Here is a 23,508-nt window from a genome sequence, read left to right on the forward strand (position 1 = left end):
GAGGGTTCGATGGGTACAAGTTGGTTACTTTCTTACTGCGTCACCGTCAGCGCTCAGGCTGCTTTCAGTGCGGAAACAACACCGCGCGCCCTCACATGAACCCCCTCAGCTCGAGGCGTCCTTGAAGACACTCGGCTGTCTCGGTGCAGAATCCCAAGAAAGCAATCCTTTTTTGGATGCCACAAAGAGTAGCCCGCCCATTTTGGCTTGCCACATTCATTCCCCCTCGCCTGTCTCTTATCCTCTGATGAAACTCAGCCGCCCCCCTGCATATTTAATATGTGCGGCACGTGAAGTGGAAACCCACTCCAGCCGCGCGGGGCAGGACGCCGGAGCATCCGTTCTCACTTCTCCTCCCAGGGCCTACTGCCCCGGCATGAATATTAAGGCCGTGCTCGTGCTGCTCGCCCTGGCACTGGTCACCATTTTAGCCCTGGTCTGCGTGCTCTTGTCTGGTGGAGGGGCCAAGGCGCAAGAGTGCGGGGGCCAAAAACACAGTGGCCAGCAGGAAAAGCAGACTGGCCAACAGGAAATGCAGGATGGCCAGGGTGTGATCTTTTCTGACCTCACCCCTACAGAGTTATCGCAGGTGGTGCGTTACCTTCAGCAGAACCTTGGCGATGACTTTGTAGACGCCGCGGAAGCGAACCCCTCCGACAACTGCATTTACTACGTCGATGTCGTGCTCCCCAAAAAGCAAGATGCCCTGAATTTCTTAGACAACAGAGGACCACAGCCCAAAAGAGAGGCGCTGGCGGTGGTCTTCTTCGGCAAACAGCAAGTACCTAATATCACGGAGTACGTGGTAGGCCCTCTGCCTCGCCCAACTTACCACTCAGACATCACTCTGCAGAAGTACAAAGACCAGCTCCCCTACTACCGCAGACCTGTGATTGGGAAAGAGTACATGGAAATGTACTCTTTGATCTACCAGAAAGAGTTTGCCAAGGCGCCTACCTTCCTGAAAGATGCGTATGACTATGATGGGACAAACTTTGCTGCTCTCACCACGGTCCCCCGTGGGTTCCGATCTGGGGACCGCAAAACGTGGTTTGTCCTCTTCCATAACGTTAGTGGTAGTGGCTTCTTCCTGCACCCGGTGGGCTTGGAAATCCTGGTTGATCATCAAAGTCTAGATGTCTCCCAGTGGAGAGTGGTCAAAGTGTTTTACAAGGGCAAGTATTTCAACGATATGGTTCACCTGGAGGAGGAGTATAAAACAGGCAAAGTGATGGTTGAAAAAATGGGTAAAGTGCCACCTGAAATGGACATTGCTTCCATGAATCCTTTAGGGGGCACCGCCGCAAATACTCCTTTCCAATATGAGCCCACCGGCCCACGTTACAGTGTCAAAGACAACCAAGTCTTCTTTCAGTCCTGGAGCTTCGCCTTTGGAAAGCACGTCAACTCTGGGTTGCGACTCTTTGATGTAAGATTTCAGGGGGAGAGGGTTGTCTACGAGCTGAGTGTGCAGGAGGCCATTGCAATCTATGGTTCGAATGCTCCAGGTTTACTCGTAACCAGGTACATAGACAGCAGTTTTGGCATCGGAAGATTTGCGCATGAGCTGGTCAGGGGAGTGGACTGCCCTTATCTAGCTACCTACGTGGATACCCACCATATGATTGAATCCCAGTCTCCAGAAACTGTCAAAAACTCAATATGCATTTTTGAGCAGAATGCAGGTATACCTCTGAGGCGGCACTATTCCAACTTGCATTCTATGTATTACGGTGGTCTACCTAGTACCGTCCTGGTAATCAGGGCCGTTTCCACACTCATCAACTATGACTATGTGTGGGACTTTATGTTCTACCAGAATGGAGTGATTGAAGCAAAAGTGTCTGCCACGGGCTACATAAGTTCTTCATTCCTCTATGCCGACGGTCTCGATTTCGGGTCTAGAGTTGGCGAACACACCTTGGGAACACTCCATACCCACTTCATGAATTATAAAGTTGACCTAGACATTGGAGGTAAGTTCATCCCCTTTACTCAATTTTACCATACTTTAGGCATAGCAAAACTCTGCCTGGCCACTAAAGGCATAAGGCTTCTGTTTTGTTTTTGAGGTTGGTTGTAGTCAATCAAAAGAAGGGGTCAAGGATGTTTTTTCCCAATACTAGGCTCATTGTGAGTGCTATTACTGCTCTTCGGAATTTATACTCAATTAATTTCCCAGCTATTTTTTACTAAGATCAAATGTAGATTTTTGATTCCATTTGTATTTTTCATTTCTTTTGTCAACAACATGTCCTCTTTATGTAAATGCAGACATGTGGACTGAAAAGGTGTTTTGCATATGTTGAGTGTGTCCCTGTGTTTATTCACACATACCTCTGCTGGCCTTGCGTGGGATGCAAATTTACTAGTATGGGCAATGTTACATGGAGTTATCATTATCAAAGGAATGTTTTCCCAGCTTTCTTCTCACAGCTGATTCCAGTGCTAGCTTTATTAAAAGGCTAGTGATCGCCAGCCACCCTTTTAGGTTTTGTTCTTTTAAATGTGCCTCCCCATGCCATAAAGTTTTAAAGGTTTCTCATAGGAAGTTAGACAGTGAACAGTGGCTGTGAGGCAAGTTATATTGTTGTTGAAATGGACAGAGGGAAGACCAGGTGAGTGTTTTGCCCCCATCACTGACTCACTGAGAGCCTGAGAAATTTACTGGTTGAAAAGATATAAAGGCTAAAGTTAAAAAATATGAAAGAAGGGCAGCCTTCTGCGCGACTTATAAAACAAGCATTTGCAATGCATTAGGTCTCGCATTTATGCGAGTTTGAGCTATTGACATTGCAAATAACAATGCCTATTGGCATTGTCATTTACAATGCCAATAGCTTTAACTCGTGTAACTGCGAGACCTATTGCATTGCAAATGCTTGTTTTGCTCACCATGCCGTTCCAGCTTGAACCTAGCCATATGCAAATCAGTCTTGACCCTGTGCCTCATGGGAACAGTCCAGCCCGCACTGCCAAGCCAGGTCTCGGGGTTTCACCCCTCTTCAGCCAGGATAGCTTGATTCCAGTGGCATGGAGAGCACAGGACCCACGTCTGGGCATACCCGTCCCACTCGGGGTGACAAATGCAAAAACAACAATTGATGGACAGAATGCAGAACAATGTCATACATTCACCCGAGTAGAGAGATCTGGGCCTAAATCCATTGTTTTTTTGCTCACCATGCCATTACAGTTTGGCCCCAACCATATGCAAATCAGTCTTGACCCTGCGCCCAACGGGAACAGTCTAACCCGAACTGCCAGGCCAGGTCCTCCCTGGACTGGTAAACAAGCATCCTTGGACCTGTTTTGGGATTTCAGCTCTCATCAGCCAAGATAGCTTGACTCCAGTGGCATGGAGAGCACGGGACCCACGTCTGGGCATACCCGTCCCACTCGGGGTGTCAAATACAAAAAGAACAATTGATGAACAGAATGCAGAACAATGTCATACATTCACCCCAGTACAGAGATCTGGGCCTAAATCCATCGTTTTTTTTGCTCACCATGCCGTTCCAGTTTGAATCTAGCCATCAATTGTGTGTCTTTTGCTTAATTTACATCCAAGGCAGCACAAATATATGTTGATTGTCTACTATGGCAAAAAATGGCACTCGTTACTAATCCTGGGCGTAGTTCGCGAAGTAGCACTTCGCGAAGCTACGCAAAGTGCAGTTCGCACTACGCGAGCTACGCGTAGCACTTCGCGAACTGCGTAGTACCTTGTTCGCACTGTGCCAGATGTCGGTTTCAATGATTGCACAGTGCGGACAAGCAACCGGCACTGTGCAATCATTGAAAATGGCATCTTGCACAGTGCGAGCTGTAGTTTTCTGCTGCTCGAGTAGATTTTTACTCGAGCGGCAGCTTTCTCAACGCGAACTGATAGTTTCTCATCGCGAGCGGTCGCGAGCATACGTGACCACTCGCAATGAGAAACCTGACCTCCTCGCGTTGGGAATCTCGCCGGGAGGTTTATTTTCCATGCTCGCAATCGCCAACTTGATGTTGCTGATCGCGAACAAGGAAAAAGTCTCGCCGGGATGTCATTTTGCTTGCTCGTGGTCGCCAACTTGACGTTGAGGACCGTGAGCAAGCAAAAAATGACCGCAACACTACGCTACGCGTGTTCGCACTGTGCTACGTGCAATTCGCGTAGCGCGAAGTAGCGCGAACTTCGCAAACTACGCGAGCGTAGCGTAGTGCTTTGCCCAGGCTTACTCGTTACTATGAACAGTCTTACACCCATGTACTTCTGACGGGCCATAAACATGCAAACAAGCCTAGAAGGCAAGTAGGCTCTGTATGGCCCTCTTGTCTCACCCATCACACACCAAGAACCGTCCCCCTTAACTCACTGATGTAAACAGATCCACCCAACACAGAAACATAACGAGTCACGCTGGTGGTAGCACATTTTCACAAAATGAACAAGAAAATCTCGGACACATTTGGAAAATCATTTGTGGATTACAATGCTTACAACAAGAACAGAGAAGGGTCTGTTAACAGTATCATTAGCATAGCTGTTATAGCACGTGCAATTCAACTGTGTGCAGGGGTGTGATAGGCCCACTGCACCCCAATTCTGGCTGTCTTACACTGCCCAACTAATATCAGAGACATTTATCTTGCATTAGGGCTCATGGCAGCCTTGAAACTGCACCCCAATTCATCAAACACGTTTAGCTCGAAAAGGCAATTCTGCAAGCCCAGTCATTAAGCAAAACCTCAGTATAGCCAGAACACTCGTAGATACTAACCAAACGGTGTAGCTCCAGTTTAAAGAGTAATCAATATTGACACTGAAGAAGCCTCGATAGAGGCAAACCTATAACATTATGATCCATTCCCCACTCGGAGGGTTTACACCCTGCCTCAGCATGCTTCAATTTCAAATTACCAAGAACTTGGCACAGGTGTGTGTGCTCGGCCCCACGTAGTCCAAGGTATACGTAATATTTTAATCTCATTATATAAGGTTGAGGTCATCAAACACATTCATCACCTATAAGGTGTTATTAGAAGATGCCGTCAGCTGATTTCTACAGTGAATTACTTATACGTACCCACACCCACCCAAAGCATTCCACTCCTTTCACGCGTGCGTCGCTTTCCGCAATTACAGTTCTGCGAAGGAGGCAACTTTACTTATGACACACACACGCTTCCGTCTGATGTTGCCAATGACGTAAGTACGTAGAAAAAAAACACCAAGACGCTACTTCAGCCTGCTCTATTTACAGCAGCTGCTACCATCGAATGCTGGGTGACGAAACACAACTAAATACAGGGACGTGGAAGAAGCAAACGTGACAACTGCAGCATCATGTGAGAAGCTGACCTGAAAATAATTAGAGAGAAGAATGAAAACAACATTTTCGCACGTGTAGCAGGAAGTGTTCATCTTTGCTGGGCGTGTGAGATGCTTAAGAAAGCCTATGCTTTGACAGCACTGAGAAGAGGAATGTATTCTGAGAATAGCAGGTGCCGAATGATTTCTAGCTTCCCGGGTGTCAGCCTGACCCTGTTCTTCTCGCGGTAGGCTTGACTTAAAGTCACTTCTAATTACTGGACCCGCTTGAAAGACTTCAACACAGGCCTGTGACGTCATGCATGAAAATCACTCAAGTGCTACAGGGATTCACACAAGAAGCAGGTAATGACTGCCCATTGTACAGGGGGGGCGGCGGCGGTGGCGAGGTGTGTGCGCGCGCGTTAGGCAGCCGCGGATGCGGTGAGGGGGGTCGGCAGCGGCGGGGTGTGTGCGCGCGCATGTCTGTGTGTGTGCGTGTGCGTCTGCGCAAGTGCGTCTCAGAAGCGCGTCCACAGACCCCGATCGCTGCGTGTGCCCAGGTCTGTCTCCCTTGAGAGGCATCACGGCAACAATAGTTCTCGTTGGTGGCAGCGCTTCGCGATGCAACGCCAGCGAGACCTAAAAATCCTGTAGCTCACTACGGTGATTCATGGCGGCTAAGCACAGTGTTTGACCCATCTTTCTGCTGGGATCTGTTTTTTTGGGGGGGATATGGAATCTTTTATGGGCATTTCTTAGACAAAACAGATTGTGGAATACTGTATGCATTATCTGACATTCAATGACAAGAGTAAACCCATCTGGGGAAATTCTCTGCTGAGATCTTAATCTGACTCACCTGATAATGTAATAAATAATACCATGCATGGGTAAAGCCAATAGGTCTGGTGGTGCAACAGTTATTATTTTTTGTTTCTAACATATGCAACAAAAATAAAAATAAATGCTAAAAAGGAAAACATGCCACCTACCTGTGGCGACCGTGTGCTTCCAAAAACAAAGAAATTAAAAAAAATATATAACCATCACAGATAATTTTAAAGAAGACTACGGGGGCTTGGTACCAAGCAAGCGTATGTGAAATGGGTATTGAAACCCTTTTCAGTTCTAATGACGAACACAGGAAAAAAATCTTCTTGGCTCACGGAAATTGCACTGTTGGCTTTGCTTAAAAAACATGAAAAAAGGCTAAAGAATGAAAATAAATATTGGCAAATTATTGTCCCTCCAGCCCTAGCACTGAAGGATACTTCTCATTAGGAGGATGCACGCATGTGATTGGGTTAAATGCTGTCACTCACAATGCAAGAGAGCCAATGGCTGGAGTGGGCTGATCAATTGCCATGCTGTATGCTTTGGTAGAAAGACGCAAAATGTGAATGACAGTTAAATAGAGTGACCCAGAACTCCTTTTTGTAAATATAAGTGTATTTTTTATTTAGTATTTGTTTTTGTTTATATGAGGCTGGCGACACAGCTGTAGCTTTCTGTAAGACATCTAAAAATATTGGTAAGAGCTGGAGAGGCCTAAGTAAATGTGAAGAATAAGAAGGACAGTGGGAAAGGATTGAATTAGGGATAAGAGATAGTAAGGCACAATAGTTAAGGGGGTAACAGCAGGGTTAACTAGCAGGTGTGAGCAAAATAGGAAGATGATGGAATGAGCCAAGAGCAAAGAAAGATTGGCAAAAGAATAAAAAACAGGAGAATCAGAGTGAACAAACATTTACAAATGAAATAAGTTTCACCTTGTCTAGAAAGTCCCATTTTTGGGCATAGTTATGCACCACCACAGGTACTGTAAGTACTTTACTTCGCCATACCTTCCTCTGTCTGGATTCTCAGCCTGCTTCCCTCTTGCCTCTCCCCCCCATGTTCCACTGTTGTGTTGTCATGTCACACACCCATCAATCACACCTCATTGGGTACAAGACTGGTCCACCCCTCTTTGGTTTCCTGGCATTGGCAACCTCCTCTCGAACTCGCCCTTCCTCTCTCCTGTTGTGACTGCAGTGTCACCCCATTTTCCCTGGCAACAACCTGCATCAATTGTTCTTCTTGACAGGAGTCGTTTTGGGAACACCGAACACTTACAACGTTTTGCCAATAGGCCAGACCTAAAAAGCAGGGTAGGGAAAAGGTCCGGGTGAAAGGGCTAGGAAGAAAAGTCATGGAGAATATAACATATAAATAGGCTGACCGGTGTTAGGCCTAAACCTATAATAACTGATAAAACCCCCCTGATAGAAAAATAGCCTTCACCAGTGAAAATATATAAACACTGAAAAAACACCTGTACAACCACAAACTAAATGCCATTCAAAGAAAGGAAAAAGAGAGTGAAAGAGTCGTTTTTTTCTTCCTGAAGGGGCCAATACAATGTAACTCTGTTATACAAGCTAGCAGTAAGAAAGTCTGGGCTAACCTTATTCTGCTTGAGTGTTGTTGTTTAGGGATGCCACTAAAATATTGTTTCTGCTTCCTTTTGTTTTTTTTCAGTTTTGTGGTCTCAGGTCTAAAGATGCAGGGTTTAGAAGCATGTTTTAGGTCTTGTTTAATTGTTTTATGAACTGTCGAGAATCAGGAATAATCAAAATCATATCTGATATTTTGGCTGCGTTTGATTCTTTCACTGATAGATAAAATGGCTGGTTTTATGAAAATCTTTCCTAATATGTGGCATCACATTTACCCACAGAGAATGGGTAAAAACCCTTAATGCATCAGACCCCAGTTTCTAGTGAGTCAATGTTATGTTATGTTATGTTAACAAGGATTTGTATAGCGCACTGACACCGATTGGTTTCCTGGCGCTGTAGAGACAGAGAACAGTCAGAGTAGGAAGCCAGCGGAGTTAGTAGTAGGCTTGTTGATAAAGCCAGGTCTTTAGGGATTTCCTGAATGATATGAGGTTGGGGCATAGCCGGATCTCAAGGGGGAGGGCATTCCACAGACGGGGTGCCAAGGTGCCAAATCTGCAGCCACCCGAGCGTTTACGTTTAAAGGATGGGATTTGTAAAAGGCATTGTTGGGCTGAGCGAAGGCTACGGGACGGGGCATACTTTATAATGAGTTTTGTGATGAAGGTGGGGCTTTTACAGTGGAGCGCTTTAAAAATCATACAACTGACTTTGAAGGTACAGCGTTGGGCGACCGGGAGCCAGTGAAGATCTTTCAAAAGAGGGGTGGCAGAATGCCATCTAGGCTGGTTCAAAATCAGTTTTGCTGCCTGATTCTGCACCATCTGAAGTCGTTTCAGAAGGAACTGGGGGAGGCCCAGATATATCGAGTTAGCGTAGTCTATGTGGGAAATCACGATTGCGATCACCACCTGTATCAGGGCTTCGTGGGTCAAAAGACGGCGAACCTTCCGGATTTTTCTCATTTGAAAGAGGCACTTGGATATCACCTGGCCTACTTGTGTTTTTAAAGAGAGGTCACTGTTTAGGGTGATACCAAGCGTCTTTGCCGAAGATGAAGGGATCGGAGCTTGACCCATTTCTGTTGGCCAATACTGTGGGCCCCAGTATTTAGCGCTGTCCCCCGTCAGGACCAGCTCGGTTTTTCCTGGGTTCAATTTCAGATGATTTTCGTTCATCCAAGCTTGGATGAACCTCATTATTGATTGGAAGAAGGAGATGGACGTATCTGAGTTGTCAATTGTGAATAGGAGCTGTAGGTCATCCGCGTAGTTCAGCACCGTTACCTGTTTATCTCTAAGAGCTTGGATTAAAGGGGAGATATAGAGGTTAAACAGGAGGGGTGACAGGGACGAACCCTGGGGTACACCGCAAGTAATGGCCTGCTTAGTGCCCGCTAGGTTACCCAGGTGGACTGCCTGGGAACGATTTACTAGAAAGGACCTCAGCCAACCGGCTGCCGTACCCCGGATGCCAGCCTGAGAGACACGGTCGGTCAAGATGGTATGATCGACCGTGTCGAATGCGGCTGACAAATCCAGGAGCACCAGGGCCTGTGGAATGCGATTGTCTGCGGAGTCCCTAAGGGTGTCCAATACTGCCACTACCACCGCCTCAGTTGAATGGGCTGGGCGAAAGCCCACCTCATGTGGATCAAGGCAGTTAGATGTCTCTCTAAAATTGGACAAGCAGTTGGCAACATGAGCCTCCAGCACCTTAGCAAGAAAGGGAAGAAGGGAAATTGGGCGGTAATTTGCATCAATATGGATAATAGGTGAATTGCCAACACCTCAGGCTTTAAACATTCAATGCAAGGTATAGTGACAAGTATATGTGAAAAGAGCGCTGTCACCAAGCATCTGGGATAGTGGTTAAAACATGACACCAGACTTTTGGAAAACACGGAATGCAGTGTCACTTGGAATGCTCTGCAAAAAAGGTTCCTTCCAAGTTCAACAAAGATTGGAGTGATATTGTTTGTATTTGCAGTGATTCAGCTACGTATATGAAAAAGCTGCGTGATGACCTGTCAAAATTGAAACCTGAGCTGAAGTGCTTCCCTGTAAGAGATCCTTGCCACTTGTTAGATGGCATGCCGAAAGCATCTTTACAATCTTCAGAGTTAATGAGGAATGCTATTGACATTTTAGTCCATTCTGGTTCACTGTTTTCTTATGCACAGGAACTAAAACCCAAATATTTATCATTTGGTGCTTTATGCGGCATCAAAGAAAGAGTCATCCCAACTGTGTCCCTTAGCTGATGGTTCTCAGTCCAAGGGGCTATGAGTGGTATATTATCCATGTGGCAACCGTTTACAGAATGTTTGCTGAGTGATGATGCCAATGGCAAGAAATGTGAGGATCTTTGGTCGCATATTGATAGTGGTGTGAAACAAAGTACACTCTACTGCATCTTAGATTTTTAGATTTTTACAGGAAAACATAACTGCTGTAGTGGACATAATAAAAGAACTAGAGCCTGAAAACACCCTTGTCTGCCAAGTGTTCAGCATAATTGGTGTAGATGTGAAACATCTCCTTGAGAGTAGGCTGGGTGACACCTTTAGTGACTTTTGCACTGTAACATGTTCCAAAGCAATGGTGAAGAGCAATTCAGGAACTTTTGTTTTACAATGTATGAAAAATGGCTTGCAATGATGCATATAAATGTCCCTTCACCACCAATGACATTTGAAGTCAATGAAACCTCACTGTGGTACTCTGTTCTAGATCCCTTCTGTAAAGGGGAATTTCCTACATAGTTCAAAAGTGCTGCCTCATTTTTCACCCCTTCAATAACTCTGAGGGTATAAGCGTCCAGATCAGTGCAAATACTGAAGACCCTGCCCTGAGTATCGCAATCTTCAAGTGAACCAGTATTGGCATGGAAAGCTATACCAGTGGCCAGATTTAACAAATTGCGTACTGGCTATTTTGGCTCTGCCCATCTCAAGTGTCAATGTTGAGAGGGCCTTTTCACAGAAGTTTACATGAGAAGGAAAGAGCGAGTGCACATAACCAAAGACTCACTGAAGAAGTATTGTATGGTGTACAACAATAAGTTTAATTTACAAAAATCTATTTGGACCACATACACAATATACTTACACTATCTATATACCATGCGCTATCTGTGCAGAAAGCAAGCAATACTAAAAGCAAAACGTTCCATAAACACGGGAAAAACACTGTTTCTATAGTTTTTAATGGCGCGAAAATGTGTAACCACTGATAACCACTGTTTTTTTAAGGTATAGAAATCACTTGAAAACACTGAAAAAACCTTACTGGAATTTACCAAAAATAGAAACTGAAAACAGGAAAGCCTACATATAAACAATGATCACGCTGCACAGCTCTGTGCAAACAGTTGGACAGATACTGTATTATTGGGGAGAGAAAACAAATTCAGCCATGTGTTAAGTACACCGTGTTGGAACCACCAAGATTTGTGTCATTACTTAACTGAAGAATACCTTTGTCAGGTACAAATAAACAAACCACTGTGATTTGGAAGCAGTTCCGGATTACCAAATAGGCGAAGTAGGCACCAGCCTATGGGCCCCACTCCTTTTAGATGCCCCGCGACAATGGATCAAAATACACCTTTAAGTTAATAAACCAGACATCAGATCCACATAACAGTTCGACTCTTAAAAAGCTCATCTTCTGTCAGCTGTCAGTTTGCACACAAATCTGGTGCATTTGGGTATTAGGAGATCATTTACGAGGGGGGCCATGAAATTTCGACTGCCTAGGGGTCTCAATAGGGTTTAATCTGTCCCTGCATGGAAGTTGCACATATAGGTGGCAGCTATACCCAGCTCTGATAGGGCTGGTAGTTATACAAATGCACAGGTGGTCATGGATGCCACATCACACAAAATTATATCCCTTCAGCCCTGCAGTAGCGCACAGGGGAAACCATTATGGCAACCAGTAAGTAAAGTAACATGAAAATAACATGGATGTGTGAAATGGTTTTAATAATTTGTAGGTAGGATGGCTTCCAGTAGAGGCACGGGGGATAGCTGTGTGGAAGGAATTTTTATTTGCTTTAGCAACGGAGAAGTGACCTGGACGAGGGTTTTCTGGAAGTTGCTTTGGATGGGTTGATAGGTGAAAAGGAATTTTTACTAGCAAAGATCATTTATAGTTGGATGGAAGGTAGAGTAACTGACAATACAGTAGTGTGGGGAGATGGGTGGAATGAAGTATTACTGGCCCAAGGTATGGTGGTGGCTGGTTAAGAGGGTATGTTGTTTTGTGAGTATATATAGGGCACATATTCTTCCATTGGTGTGTACTTTACCGTGCCAATCAGGTTCGGTACCTACTTTCCCAAGTATTGAGAGTTCCAGCTCAGACTGCATTCTGGTGGTAAATTTGAGGCAGTTTGAGGATATCTGATATTCTGCTGTTGATAATTGTGTATATTATAAGTTTGGGGAGGTGTAACCAACATACTTACATGATAACTGAGTTACTTGCCTGCCATAGTACCCGGTTAATTTACATGTGAATGAACTAACTGAAAGCATCTGGTAAGTCCTGATATCCATCTGCTGACTATCTTGACTGAGTTGGGTTGTTGTTACAAGTCGTCTTTAGCTGTGTACTATTGCCTGGTCGTAAGCATTGATGGCATGATTGACTGCTGTTTTCAGCCTAGTGGTTCGATTAAATGTCCAGTATGAATCGTGGATGCAAACTGTGCACCCATTAAATACCGCAATTGTAGCGGGCTACATTTACTGGGTTTAAAATTTGCACCTGATTTCGCTCTGCAGCTTTTTGATTGGGGAATTATGCACAGTTGCAAATAGTCTGGCCATGCACTCAACCAACTGCGTGCAGTTAGCCTGCCAGGAAGTAAGGAAAACCCTGGGTGAGGCACATTTTGTATTTTCGCTGCAAAGGGGACTTTGCTCCCTAAACGAATTTCCAGGGCCAACCGCAGTCGGGGTCTAAGTGGTAAATATGTGTGATGTTGGATGTGTGTGAGATGTTCTGTCTAATATATTGTTTGGAAGGTGATATATATAAAGCGCTGTTGGAAGCAGGTTGTTGCCCAATATGGCACGTGTGCACTGTGCTCTTTGTTTGTACAGAGGGTGTATAATGTATTCTGCAGGAGGTTGTGTTAGTGTTAAATGATGCTGAGTCTTCATGTTGTGTTGTGCTCTAAGTATACTGTTTGACAAACCTTCACCATACTGATACAAAGAATCCACGGCCCAGCCAGCCTGGCACTCCCAGGAGTGGGTTCATACTGTGTGGTAGATCACACCGCACAGACACAGCCTGTTCTCAGTGTTACAGCCTGGCACTCCCAGGAATGGGTTCATACTGTGTGGTATATCACACCACTCAGACACAGCCTGTTCTCAGTGTTAGAGCCTGTCACTCCCAGGAGTGGGTTCCTACTGTGTGGTATATCACACCGCACAGACACAGCCTGTTCTCAGTGTTAGAGCCTGGCAATCCCAGGAGTGGGTTCATACTGTGTGGTATATCACACCGCACAGACACAGCCTGTTCTCAGTGCTAGAGCCTGTCACTTCCAGGAATGGGTTCATACTGTGTGGTATATCACACCGCACAGACACAGCCTGTTCTCAGTGTTAGAGCCTGGCACTCCCAGGAGTGGGTTCATACTGTGTGGTATATCACACCGCACAGACGCAGCCTGTTCTCAGTGTTAGAGCCTGGCACTCCCAGGAGTGGGTTCATACTGTGTGGTATATCACACCGCACAGACACAGCCTGTTCTCAGTGTTAGAGCCTGGCACTCCCAGGAGTGGGTTCATACTGTGTGGTATATCACACCGCACAGACACAGCCTGTTCTCAGTGTTAGAGCCTGGCACTCCCAGGAGTGGGTTCATACTGTGTGGTATATCACACCGCACAGACACAGCCTGTTCTCAGTGTTAGAGCCTGGCAATCCCAGGTGTGGGTTCATACTGTGTGGTATATCACACCGCACAGACACAGCCTGTTCTCAGTGTTAGAGCCTGGCACTCCCAGGAGTGGGTTCATACTGTGTGGTATATCACACCGCACAGACACAGCCTGTTCTCAGTGTTAGAGCCTGGCACTCCCAGGAGTGGGTTCATACTGTGTGGTATATCACACCGCACAGACACAGCCTGTTCTCAGTGTTAGAGCCTGGCAATCCCAGGAATGAGTTCATACTGTGTGGTATATCACACCGCACAGACACAGCCTGTTCTCAGTGTTAGAGCCTGGCACTCCCAGGAGTGGGTTCATACTGTGTGGTATATCACACCGCACAGACACAGCCTGTTCTCAGTGTTAGAGCCTGGCACTCCCAGGAGTGGGTTCATACTGTGTGGTATATCACACCGCACAGACACAGCCTGTTCTCAGTGTTAGAGCCTGGCACTCCCAGCAGTGGGTTCATACTGTGTGGTATATCACACCACACAGACACAGCCTGTTCTCAGTGTTAGAGCCTGGCACTCCCAGCAGTGGGTTCATACTGTGTGGTATATCACACCGCACAGACACAGCCTGTTCTCAGTGTTAGAGCCTGGCACTCCCAGGAGTGGGTTCATACTGTGTGGTATATCACACCGCACAGACACAGCCTGTTCTCAGTGTTAGAGCCTGGCACTCCCAGGAGTGGGTTCATACTGTGTGGTATATCACACCGCACAGACACAGCCTGTTCTCAGTGTTAGAGCCTGGCACTCCCAGCAGTGGGTTCATACTGTGTGGTATATCACACCACACAGACACAGCCTGTTCTCAGTGTTAGAGCCTGGCACTCCCAGCAGTGGGTTCATACTGTGTGGTATATCACACCACACAGACACAGCCTGTTCTCAGTGTTACAGCCTGGCACTCCCAGGAGTGGGTTCATACTGTGTGGTATATCACACCGCACAGACACAGCCTGTTCTCAGTGTTAGAGCCTGGCACTCCCAGGAGTGGGTTCATACTGTGTGGTATATCACACCGCACAGACACAGCCTGTTCTCAGTGTTAGAGCCTGGCAATCCCAGGTGTGGGTTCATACTGTGTGGTATATCACACCACACAGACACAGCCTGTTCTCAGTGTTAGAGCCTGGCACTCCCAGGAGTGGGATCATACTGTTTGGTATATCACACCACTCAGACACAGCCTGTTCTCAGTGTTAGAGCCTGGCACTCCCAGGAATGAGTTCATACTGTGTGGTATATCATACCGCACAGACACAGCCTGTTCTCAGTGTTAGAGGTAAACGTCGGTGGCCCATCCTACTTTTAACACAAGACATGCTTTCCCACCAGAAAACTGAACCGTAACTAAACCCTCCTCCCCTCCTTCTCCTTCACTTGGGTCAACTCTCACTATGCAGTTTGCTATGAAGAGTCACACAGGGCCATCCAAAAAATACAGTTCTAATCAGAGTCACAAAGATGCCTGCCCGGGTCCAGGGGCCCCAGGGACCGTCATCTTATCAGTCTTTATTCAAATACCTCGGGACTGAGTTCCTGTGTTTCACAAATTTATTCTATTCGTCCTTCAATTCATATGCAATTTTCTCAATGACTATCAGTTGTCATATCTTCTGTACCCAGTGTTACCTTGTGGGAAAACAGCCCTGCCCCATAGCCCCACGATTGTTTCTTTGGTTGCTAATATGTTATATTATGTTATGTCTATTTGTAAAGTGCACCAATCACCCATGGGAAATTCTCTTTTTGTGGCTTCTAGTAAAACACAGGCTGCACTATCCATCAGGGCCATATCCTCAATTTCCCTTCTGGCAGAGGTCGGTGACCAAAAACTTGCGATCTTGGGGCATAACCATGGGATGTGTAGAATCCTGTCTGCGCCTCCACATTATCTCCAGCATAGCCCAGAGTGTGTTGTTCATAACATGCAGTCTGGCGGGAGTTCAGTGCCATCTGTACACTATTTTATACAGTGTTTCTTAATCAATGTTTCCCAATCAATCAATCAATCATTCAGGGTTGATAAAGTGCAACTAGTCACCCGCGAGGGTCTCAAGGCTCTGGGGTCATCCGAAGAGCCAGGTCTTGAAGTCCTTCCTGAACTGCTGCAGTGTGGGGGCTTGCCGGAGGTCGAGGGGGTGGTCGTTCCAGGCCTTGGCAGCAAAGTAGGACAAGGAGTTTCCTCCTGTTCTGGCTTTGTAGATGCACAGGACAGTGGTCGGATGATCGGAGGTGTCGTTTGGGTGCGTGGAAGGAAAAGCAGTTGTTCAGGTATGTTGGTCTGGTGTTGTGAAGGGCCTTGTATGCGTGGGTGAGGAGTTTGAAGGTTATTCTTCTTTCAACTGGGAGCCAGTGGAGATCGCTGAGGTGTTGGGTGATGTGGCTGTGGCGGGGGATGCTGAGGATCAGTCTGGCTGGGGCGTTCTGGACGGTCTGTAGTCTGCGTAGGAGTTTCTTGTTGATTCCGGCATAGAGAGCGTTGCTGTAGTCCAGTCTGCTACTGATGAGAGAGTCTGTGACAGTTTTTCTGGATTCGGATGGGATCCATCTGAACATCTTTCAAAGCATGCAGAGGGTGTTGAAGCAGGTCAATGATACGGTGTTGATGTAGCGGTTCACTGTGAGCAGAGTCTAGTTTGATTCCGAGGTTCTGTTTGTGGTCTGTCAGTGTGGGTGGATTTCTGAGGGCGGGGGGCCACCAGGAGTCGTCCCAACTGGAAGGGGTGAAGTCCCAGGATGAGAAACTCTGTTTTCTCTGAGTTGACTTTCAGGCAGCTGTTCTTCATCCAGGTGGTGTCGACTTTCATCCCTTCTTGGAAGTTGTGTTTGGTGATGTTGGGTTCATTGGTGAGGGAGAGGATAAGCTGGGTGTCGTGTGCGTATGAGACAATGTTGAGCCCATGGTGCCTGACGATGGTTGCGAAGGCGGCCATGTAGATGTTGAAGAGGGTGGGGCTGAGGGAGGAGCCCTGGGGCACTCCACAATTGGTCTCTGTCTGTTCCGAGATGTAGGGCGGCAGTCTGACTCGCTGACTTCTGCAGGTGAGGAAAGAGCATATCCAGTTGAGGGCCTTGTCGCGGATGCTGGCATTGTGGAGTCTCAATCAATCAATCAATCAACAGATTTGTAAAGCGCACTACTCACCCGCAAGGGTCTCAAGGCGCTGGGAGGAGGGGGGAGATGCTATTGCTCGAACAGCCAGGTCTTGAGCTGTTTCCGGAAGGAGAGGTGGTCCTGGGTCAGCCGTAGGTGGGTGGGGAGGGAGTTCCATGTCTTGGCCGCCAGGTAGGAATAGGATCTTCCTCCGGTGGTGGCTCTGCGGATACGTGGGACGGTGGCGAGGGCGAGGCTGGCGGAACGGAGCTGGCGAGTGGGTGTGTAGAATGTGAGGCGGCTGTTGATGTTGAGGTATTTGGGGCCCATGTCGTGGAGAGCTTTGTGAGCGCGGGTGAGGAGTCTGAACGTGATCCTCTTGCTGACTGGGAGCCAGTGCAGGTCTTTCAGATGGGCGGAGATGTGGCTGTGGCGGGGGATGTCTAGGATGAGTCGTGCAGAGGCGTTCTGTATGCGCTGGAGTCTTTTCTGGAGTTTGGCTGTGGTTCCCGCATAGAGGGTGTTCCCGTAGTCCAGTCAGCTGGTGACGAGGGCCTGGCTGACCGTCTTCCTGGTTTAGATGGGGATCCACCGGAAGATCTTTCGGAGCATGCGCAGAGTGTTGAAGCAGGATGACGAGACGGCGTTGGCTTGCTTGGTTGGTCATCGTGAGCGAGGAGTCCAGGTTGAAGCCCAGGTTGCGTGCATGATCCGTTGGCTTGGGGGCGGTGCCCAGGGCAGGGGGCCACCAGGAGTTGTCCCAGGCAGAGTGGGATGGTCCCAGGATGAGGACTTCCGTCTTGTCTGAGTTCAGTTTCAAACGGCTGAGCTTCATCCATTCCGCGACGTCTTTCATTCCTTCCTGGAGGTTGGCTCTGGCTGTGGCGGGGTCGTTGGTGAGGGAGAGGATCAGCTGGGTGTCGTCGGCGTAGGAGATGATGTTGAGGTTGTGTTGGCGTGCGATGGCCGCGAGAGGGCTCATGTAGATGTTGAAGAGGGTGGGGCTGAGCGAGGATCCTTGTGGAACGCCGCAGATGACTTCGGTGGCCGCGGATCTGGTGGCTAGGGTGCGGTGACAGATGGTGTTGAATGAAGCCGAGAGGGATTCTGTTTTGTCCTGGTGCGCCTTGAAAAATTGATGGTGCGAGTGAAAATCATTTCCCATTGTTTCTGGTCTAGCTGGAGGAGCATCGCCCCCCAAACCAGAGCTGAAAAATAAAATGGTAATAAAGTTTATTTATTACCATTTTATTTTTAAGCAACCAATCCGGCCCAAACTGAACATCAAGACGAGGCGGGCCATTGCTGCTGAGTGGCAGCAGGGAGCTGTGTGCTTAAATTTAAAATGCGCATGTCTCTTTGGCCGGCCGTCTTGAGACGACCAGCCAGGCATGCATATTTTAAACCTCTCTAACCCAGCTGTCTTAGAAAGCGCAAGCCTCCAGTGCTCTTAAGAGGGCTGAGAGAGGCCGCTCCCTCCAATCCTGGTGCTTCTCTCATGCTAGTTAACAGAATGAGAACAGTGCCAGGATTAGCTTGGGAGTTGGAAGGATTAGCTTGGGAGTTGGAAGCCTGCCTCGAGGAGAGAAGGCCTCCTTCATGCACAAAAACAATCAATGGAGGCTTTTTCCTCTTTCTATGTGTGCTGCAAAATGTAGCACACATAGAAAGAGGAAAAACGAGGAGAAATAAAGATATTTCTCCTAGTTACGCCTTCCCTGGGGAGGCGAACAGTTTTGATGCATTCTCAGGTTTACGGATCCTTGGAAACCTGGGAGTGTGTCAAAACCCATGGGTGTTGCATGAGAAAAATCAGCATATTGCCCAATCAGCCTGATCAATAGCAGCAGCTGACCGATAACAGCATGATTTTTGCCTGCTCCGGTGATGGTAGGTGCAGTTGCCACCCATAGGTGAACTGCTGTTCCTGTCGGCAGGAATACTAAGAGTTTGTGTAGCAGAGAGTTTAAGGGGATAGCAGGCTTTGGTGGTCAGTGACAAAGGACACACTGCACACAATTTAAAAAGTGACCTTTTAATACTCAAACTAAGCCTGGGCAAAGCACTACGCTACGCTCGCGTAGTTTGCGAAGTTTGCGCTACTTCGCACTACGCGAATTACACGTAGCACAGTGCAAACACGCGTAGCGTAGTGTTGCGTAGTGCAACGGTTATTTTTTGCTTGCTCGCGGTCCTCAACGTCAAGTTGGTGACCGCGAGCAAGCAAAATGACATCCCGGCGAGACTTTTTCCTCGTTCGCGATCAGCAACATCAAGTTGGCGATCGCGAGCGTGGAAAATAAACCTCCCGGCGAGATTCTCAACGCGAGGAGGTCATGTTTCTCATTGCGAGTGGTCGCGTATGCTCGCGACCGCTCGCGATGAGAAAAAACCAGTCCGCGTTGAGAAAGCTGCTGCTCGAGGAAAAATCTACTCGAGCAGCAGAAAACTACAGCTTGCACTGTGCAAGATGCCGTTTTCAATGATTGCACAGTGCCGGTTGCTTGTCCGCACTGTGCAATCATTGAAAACGACATCTTGCACAGTGCGAACAGGGTACTACGCAGTTCGCGAAGTGCTACGCGTAGCTCGCATAGTGCGAAGTGCACTTTGCGTAGCTCCGCGTAGTGCTACTTCGCGAACTACGCCCAGGGTTACTCCAAACTAGTAAAATTAATCATTTGGGTATACTAGGAATAGATTATGGCGCTCATATAGTAATCACACTCTATCTCAAAAGGACAAACTCTAAGGGGCATCTAAAATAAAGGGAAGAAAATACCCTACTACCCTAAATTCAATCTGAAGATCGAATAACACAATACAATTTTTTCGGAGCACACAATTTCAATGATCATTCAAATAACAGTTTGTTAAACACACAAGAACGAATAATCAGTTAGGCTCTTGCTCTTCTTTTAATGTTCCTCCAATCCCATAAGCCAACGCGTTTCGCCGTGGTAGGATTAACCTACGGCTTCATCAGGGCTGGAAGTAATACAGAGTATGTAATTGTAATCATAGTGTATATAAAACCATGGAGCCCACATTTTGTGACAGCCAAAAGCCAATGAGTTATTCAAAACTATTTGATCCGGTGCAATACATTATAACATAAACCTTTATGAATACACAACGCATTCATAGTAAAAGATCAATGAGGATTTACACTTCACCCAGTTCTCCAGTGAAATGTGACCAAACTGTCAGTTTCTCACACCACTATCAAAGTGTAAATTATATCTATTACACCTGTGCAAAAAATATTAAACTACGCCTTCCGACGTAAGTACCTCAAAGTTCTTTTGGATGTATTCTAGAAAAACATAAATAAAATCCTTACAGCTATAGATATTATGAGGCAAATGGGTTCACTCGCTTCGAATATTTAATCATTAGTAACAACATTGTTGCTTTTCATTAAGGAGCCATACCTTATCAAAGATAGCTCTCCACTATGTAGTTATATCTCCATCTCATAAGCTCTTTGTGAAAATCAGGATAATAATCGATTCCAAATCTAAACCAAAATAACGTCATATTATATTTTAGTCATTGTACCATAATCCAACGTCACAAAAACAACATTATTTAATATATCAAAATCCTTCTAAACCAGCTACTGAGGTTTAGGTACTGAGTCTACTATATCAGTATGGTACCAGCATACACTCAATCTGAGTCCCAAAACAACTCGTAAATATTCTTGCAGGCATAACATTAGTTGCCTATTCATTTAAAAAGAACTTTTGCCGCTAGAGAAGTTTAAAAACAATGAATCCATCGCGGTCTTTTTACCTATCAGTATGATACCAGCACATATTTAATCTAAGCCCCAAAACAACTCGTAAACATTATTGCAGGCATAACATTAGTTGCCTTTTCAATGCATTTACAAGAAACTTTCGCCGCTAGACAAATTTCAGAACAATAAATCAATCGGAGTCTTCTTACCTAGCCGTTAATACTCCACGTGTACTAGAGTTATCCAAAAACGCCGTCTGCCACAATGTATAAGTCAATGGTTCCAAATCCTGGTAGGAAGCGTCAATAACAGACAAAGAGTAAATTAACTACTCCTCCCTTTGATATTACATAGGTTAAGGCACTGTACAAATATTCTAACTCTCACCTTTAATTTCAAGAGCGTTTCCCGAGTACAGGTAACGTTTGCTCTCTTCCGGGTCTCCGAAGCACATAAAGGTTATCCGAGATAGAAAAAGGACTCGGACAAACCCTTTAATGCCAGCGCCATCTTGGAATGGCATAAACTCACCGATTTAGGTGCAATGAATATGATTCCCTCATTGAGGAGTTTAATACTCCTTGAAATAAAATAGTTTATCATTGATTCAAGCTTTCTCTAGCAGCTTAATCGCAAACACATCATGTCAATTTATAAGTACCATTACAATCGTCTAGAAGCCATGCCTCAATAATATCAATCAAACGTGTTATTAATGAAGTGCTGCATCTTTTCTCTACTTAGGTGTACCTATTCCATTATTAATCATCTTTAATTTCTAATTTTTAATTTTGGACTACATCAGAGGGTGAATCGTAAAAACGAAACACAATATTGAATGTATCAATTCAGTAATTCTGTATCAATTAATGAGAAATTCTCATTTCAATAGACTCAATCACCCAAAAAATATTGCAACTCCTGATCAAAATTCAAGCCGTCCTCCACGGCCCTCAAACGCATGATCCACTTTGCCTCATGTCTCCTCAAAGTGAGTTCTCTGTTACCACCATGTGAGTCTACTTTCAAATGCTCTATCCCAAAGAATTTAAAACTTTTGTTATAACCGTGAGATGCGCAGTTGTGTACATGTTCAGCAATGGGATATCTTACATCATTATTTTTAATAGCTCTTAAACTCTTAACTAGTCTCCAACTTCACAAAAAAGGACTGAAATTAGTCTTGTAGCCATAGTAGGTCTTCCAGGAGTATCAAACTTTAGACAACTATATCTCACGAACATTTGATCACAGCTTGGGCCACCAGTTCATATTATTAGATAGGGAACTGTATTTAGGTTAGGTTAAAAATGAGTATTTCATGGTATCTCAGGAACCACAAGAGCTAGAAATATGGTTGAGTGGTTTCAGCATTTGAGGGATAAGCCTCAGTCAATAGGAGAGGACCACAACATGGGATGGAAAAATAGTTCCATTCTTCTCACCTGAAAATGGGCTGCTATAAGCTTTTTACAAAGTCACAGAATGGTAGGTGGCGGGTGAGTGTGCAGGCTGACCGCACACGGTCTTAGAATGTCTCCTGCAGGTCCTCAACTGTCTCTCAAAGCTGATGCCTACAGTGCATCTGGCTAGTGGTTCCTGATTGGCTCACATTTTCATGAGAACCTCTAAGCAGACATTGTTCAGCTGGGCCTTGTTCCTTGTCCTCCTAGCCAAGTCTTAATTTTGATCCTAGCCTTGAGATTATGATCCTAGCTTTGAGGAAAACAGCAGCTCACAGAGTTATGCCCCTAATCAAATGTCCTCTCTGATGTTGCAGCAAAGTCTAGATGGATATGAACTGCTGGATCAAGGGGTTATAACTGGGTGCTCTGATGACAAGTAAGAGCCACTCAAGTGAGGAAGTCACCTAGTGGTTCCATATTAAAATATCGATGTAAAAAATATAGTTAACAAAAATATCGCTGTAAAAATATTGAATACAAAAATATCGACTCCCTATACTTAAACAGGTAAGTACAATAATATCGAAACAAACATATCGAAGTAAAAAATATAGATGTAAAAAATATCGACTTAAAAAATATATATAACTTGAACAAACTATATTAAATAATATTAATATATTTAACAAAATAAATTATATTTAATACATTTTTTACCTAAATGTAACAAATAAACACAATTTAAAATAATATAAACACACAAAAATGTGTACATATACATATATTTACTTAAATACATTGTATTAACTATTATCTTTATTTTATAAACTTTTTAAATTATATAAAAATAAAATATACATATATATATCAATAATTTAAAATAAAATAAAACATCCTATAATTAATTAACACATTAAACTATTAAAAAAAAACCATACATTTCACAAGACAATAATTACAATAGCAGGGAAAGTGTTGGATAGCGGAGGGGTAAAAATTACTATTCCCACTCCAGTGAGTGCAACAGCAGGGAAAGTGTTGGATAGCGGAGGGGTAAAAATTACTATTCCCACTCCAGTGAGTGCAACAGTAGGGAAAGTGTTGGATAGCGGAGGGGTAAAAAACTACTATTCCCACTCCAGGGAGTGCAAAAGTAGGGAAAGTGCTGGATAGCGGAGGGGTAAACATTATTATTCCCACTCCAGGGAGTGCAAAAGTAGGGAAAGTGTTGGAGAGCGGAGGGGTAAAAATTACCATTCCCTATCCAGTGAGTGAAAAGCAGGGAATGTATTGGATAGCAAAGGGGTAAAAATTACTATTCCCACTCCAGGGAGTGCAAAAGTAGGGAAAGTGCTGGATAGCGGAGGGGTAAAAAATACTATTCCCACTCCAGGGAGTACAAAAGTAGGGAAAGTGCTGGATACCACGCCAATAAATAAAAATAAAAAAATCTACATTTTTATTACATTTAATTTCCATTATTAACATCAATAATATTGAAATTTAAATATATTAATAAAAAATGAAATAAATATTCATTAATTACACATTGT

General features: G+C 45.3%; 1 protein-coding gene across 1 annotated transcript in view; it reads left to right on the plus strand.

The window, feature by feature from the left end:
• The first annotated feature begins 302 nt into the window (after positions 1-302).
• The window catches only part of LOC146869259 (amine oxidase [copper-containing] 3-like), a 79,319-nt gene continuing 56,113 nt past the window's right edge, over positions 303-23,508 (plus strand). Inside the window, exon 1 of the mRNA XM_085646463.1 lies at positions 303-1,976. Within this exon, the coding sequence (XP_085502589.1) occupies positions 377-1,976 (1,600 nt within the window). The 5' untranslated portion in view covers positions 303-376. The remainder of the gene's footprint in view (positions 1,977-23,508) is intronic.

Source organism: Triturus cristatus, chromosome 1_1 (assembly GCF_964204655.1).
Source record: "Triturus cristatus chromosome 1_1, aTriCri1.1, whole genome shotgun sequence".
NCBI lineage: Eukaryota > Metazoa > Chordata > Amphibia > Caudata > Salamandridae > Triturus > Triturus cristatus.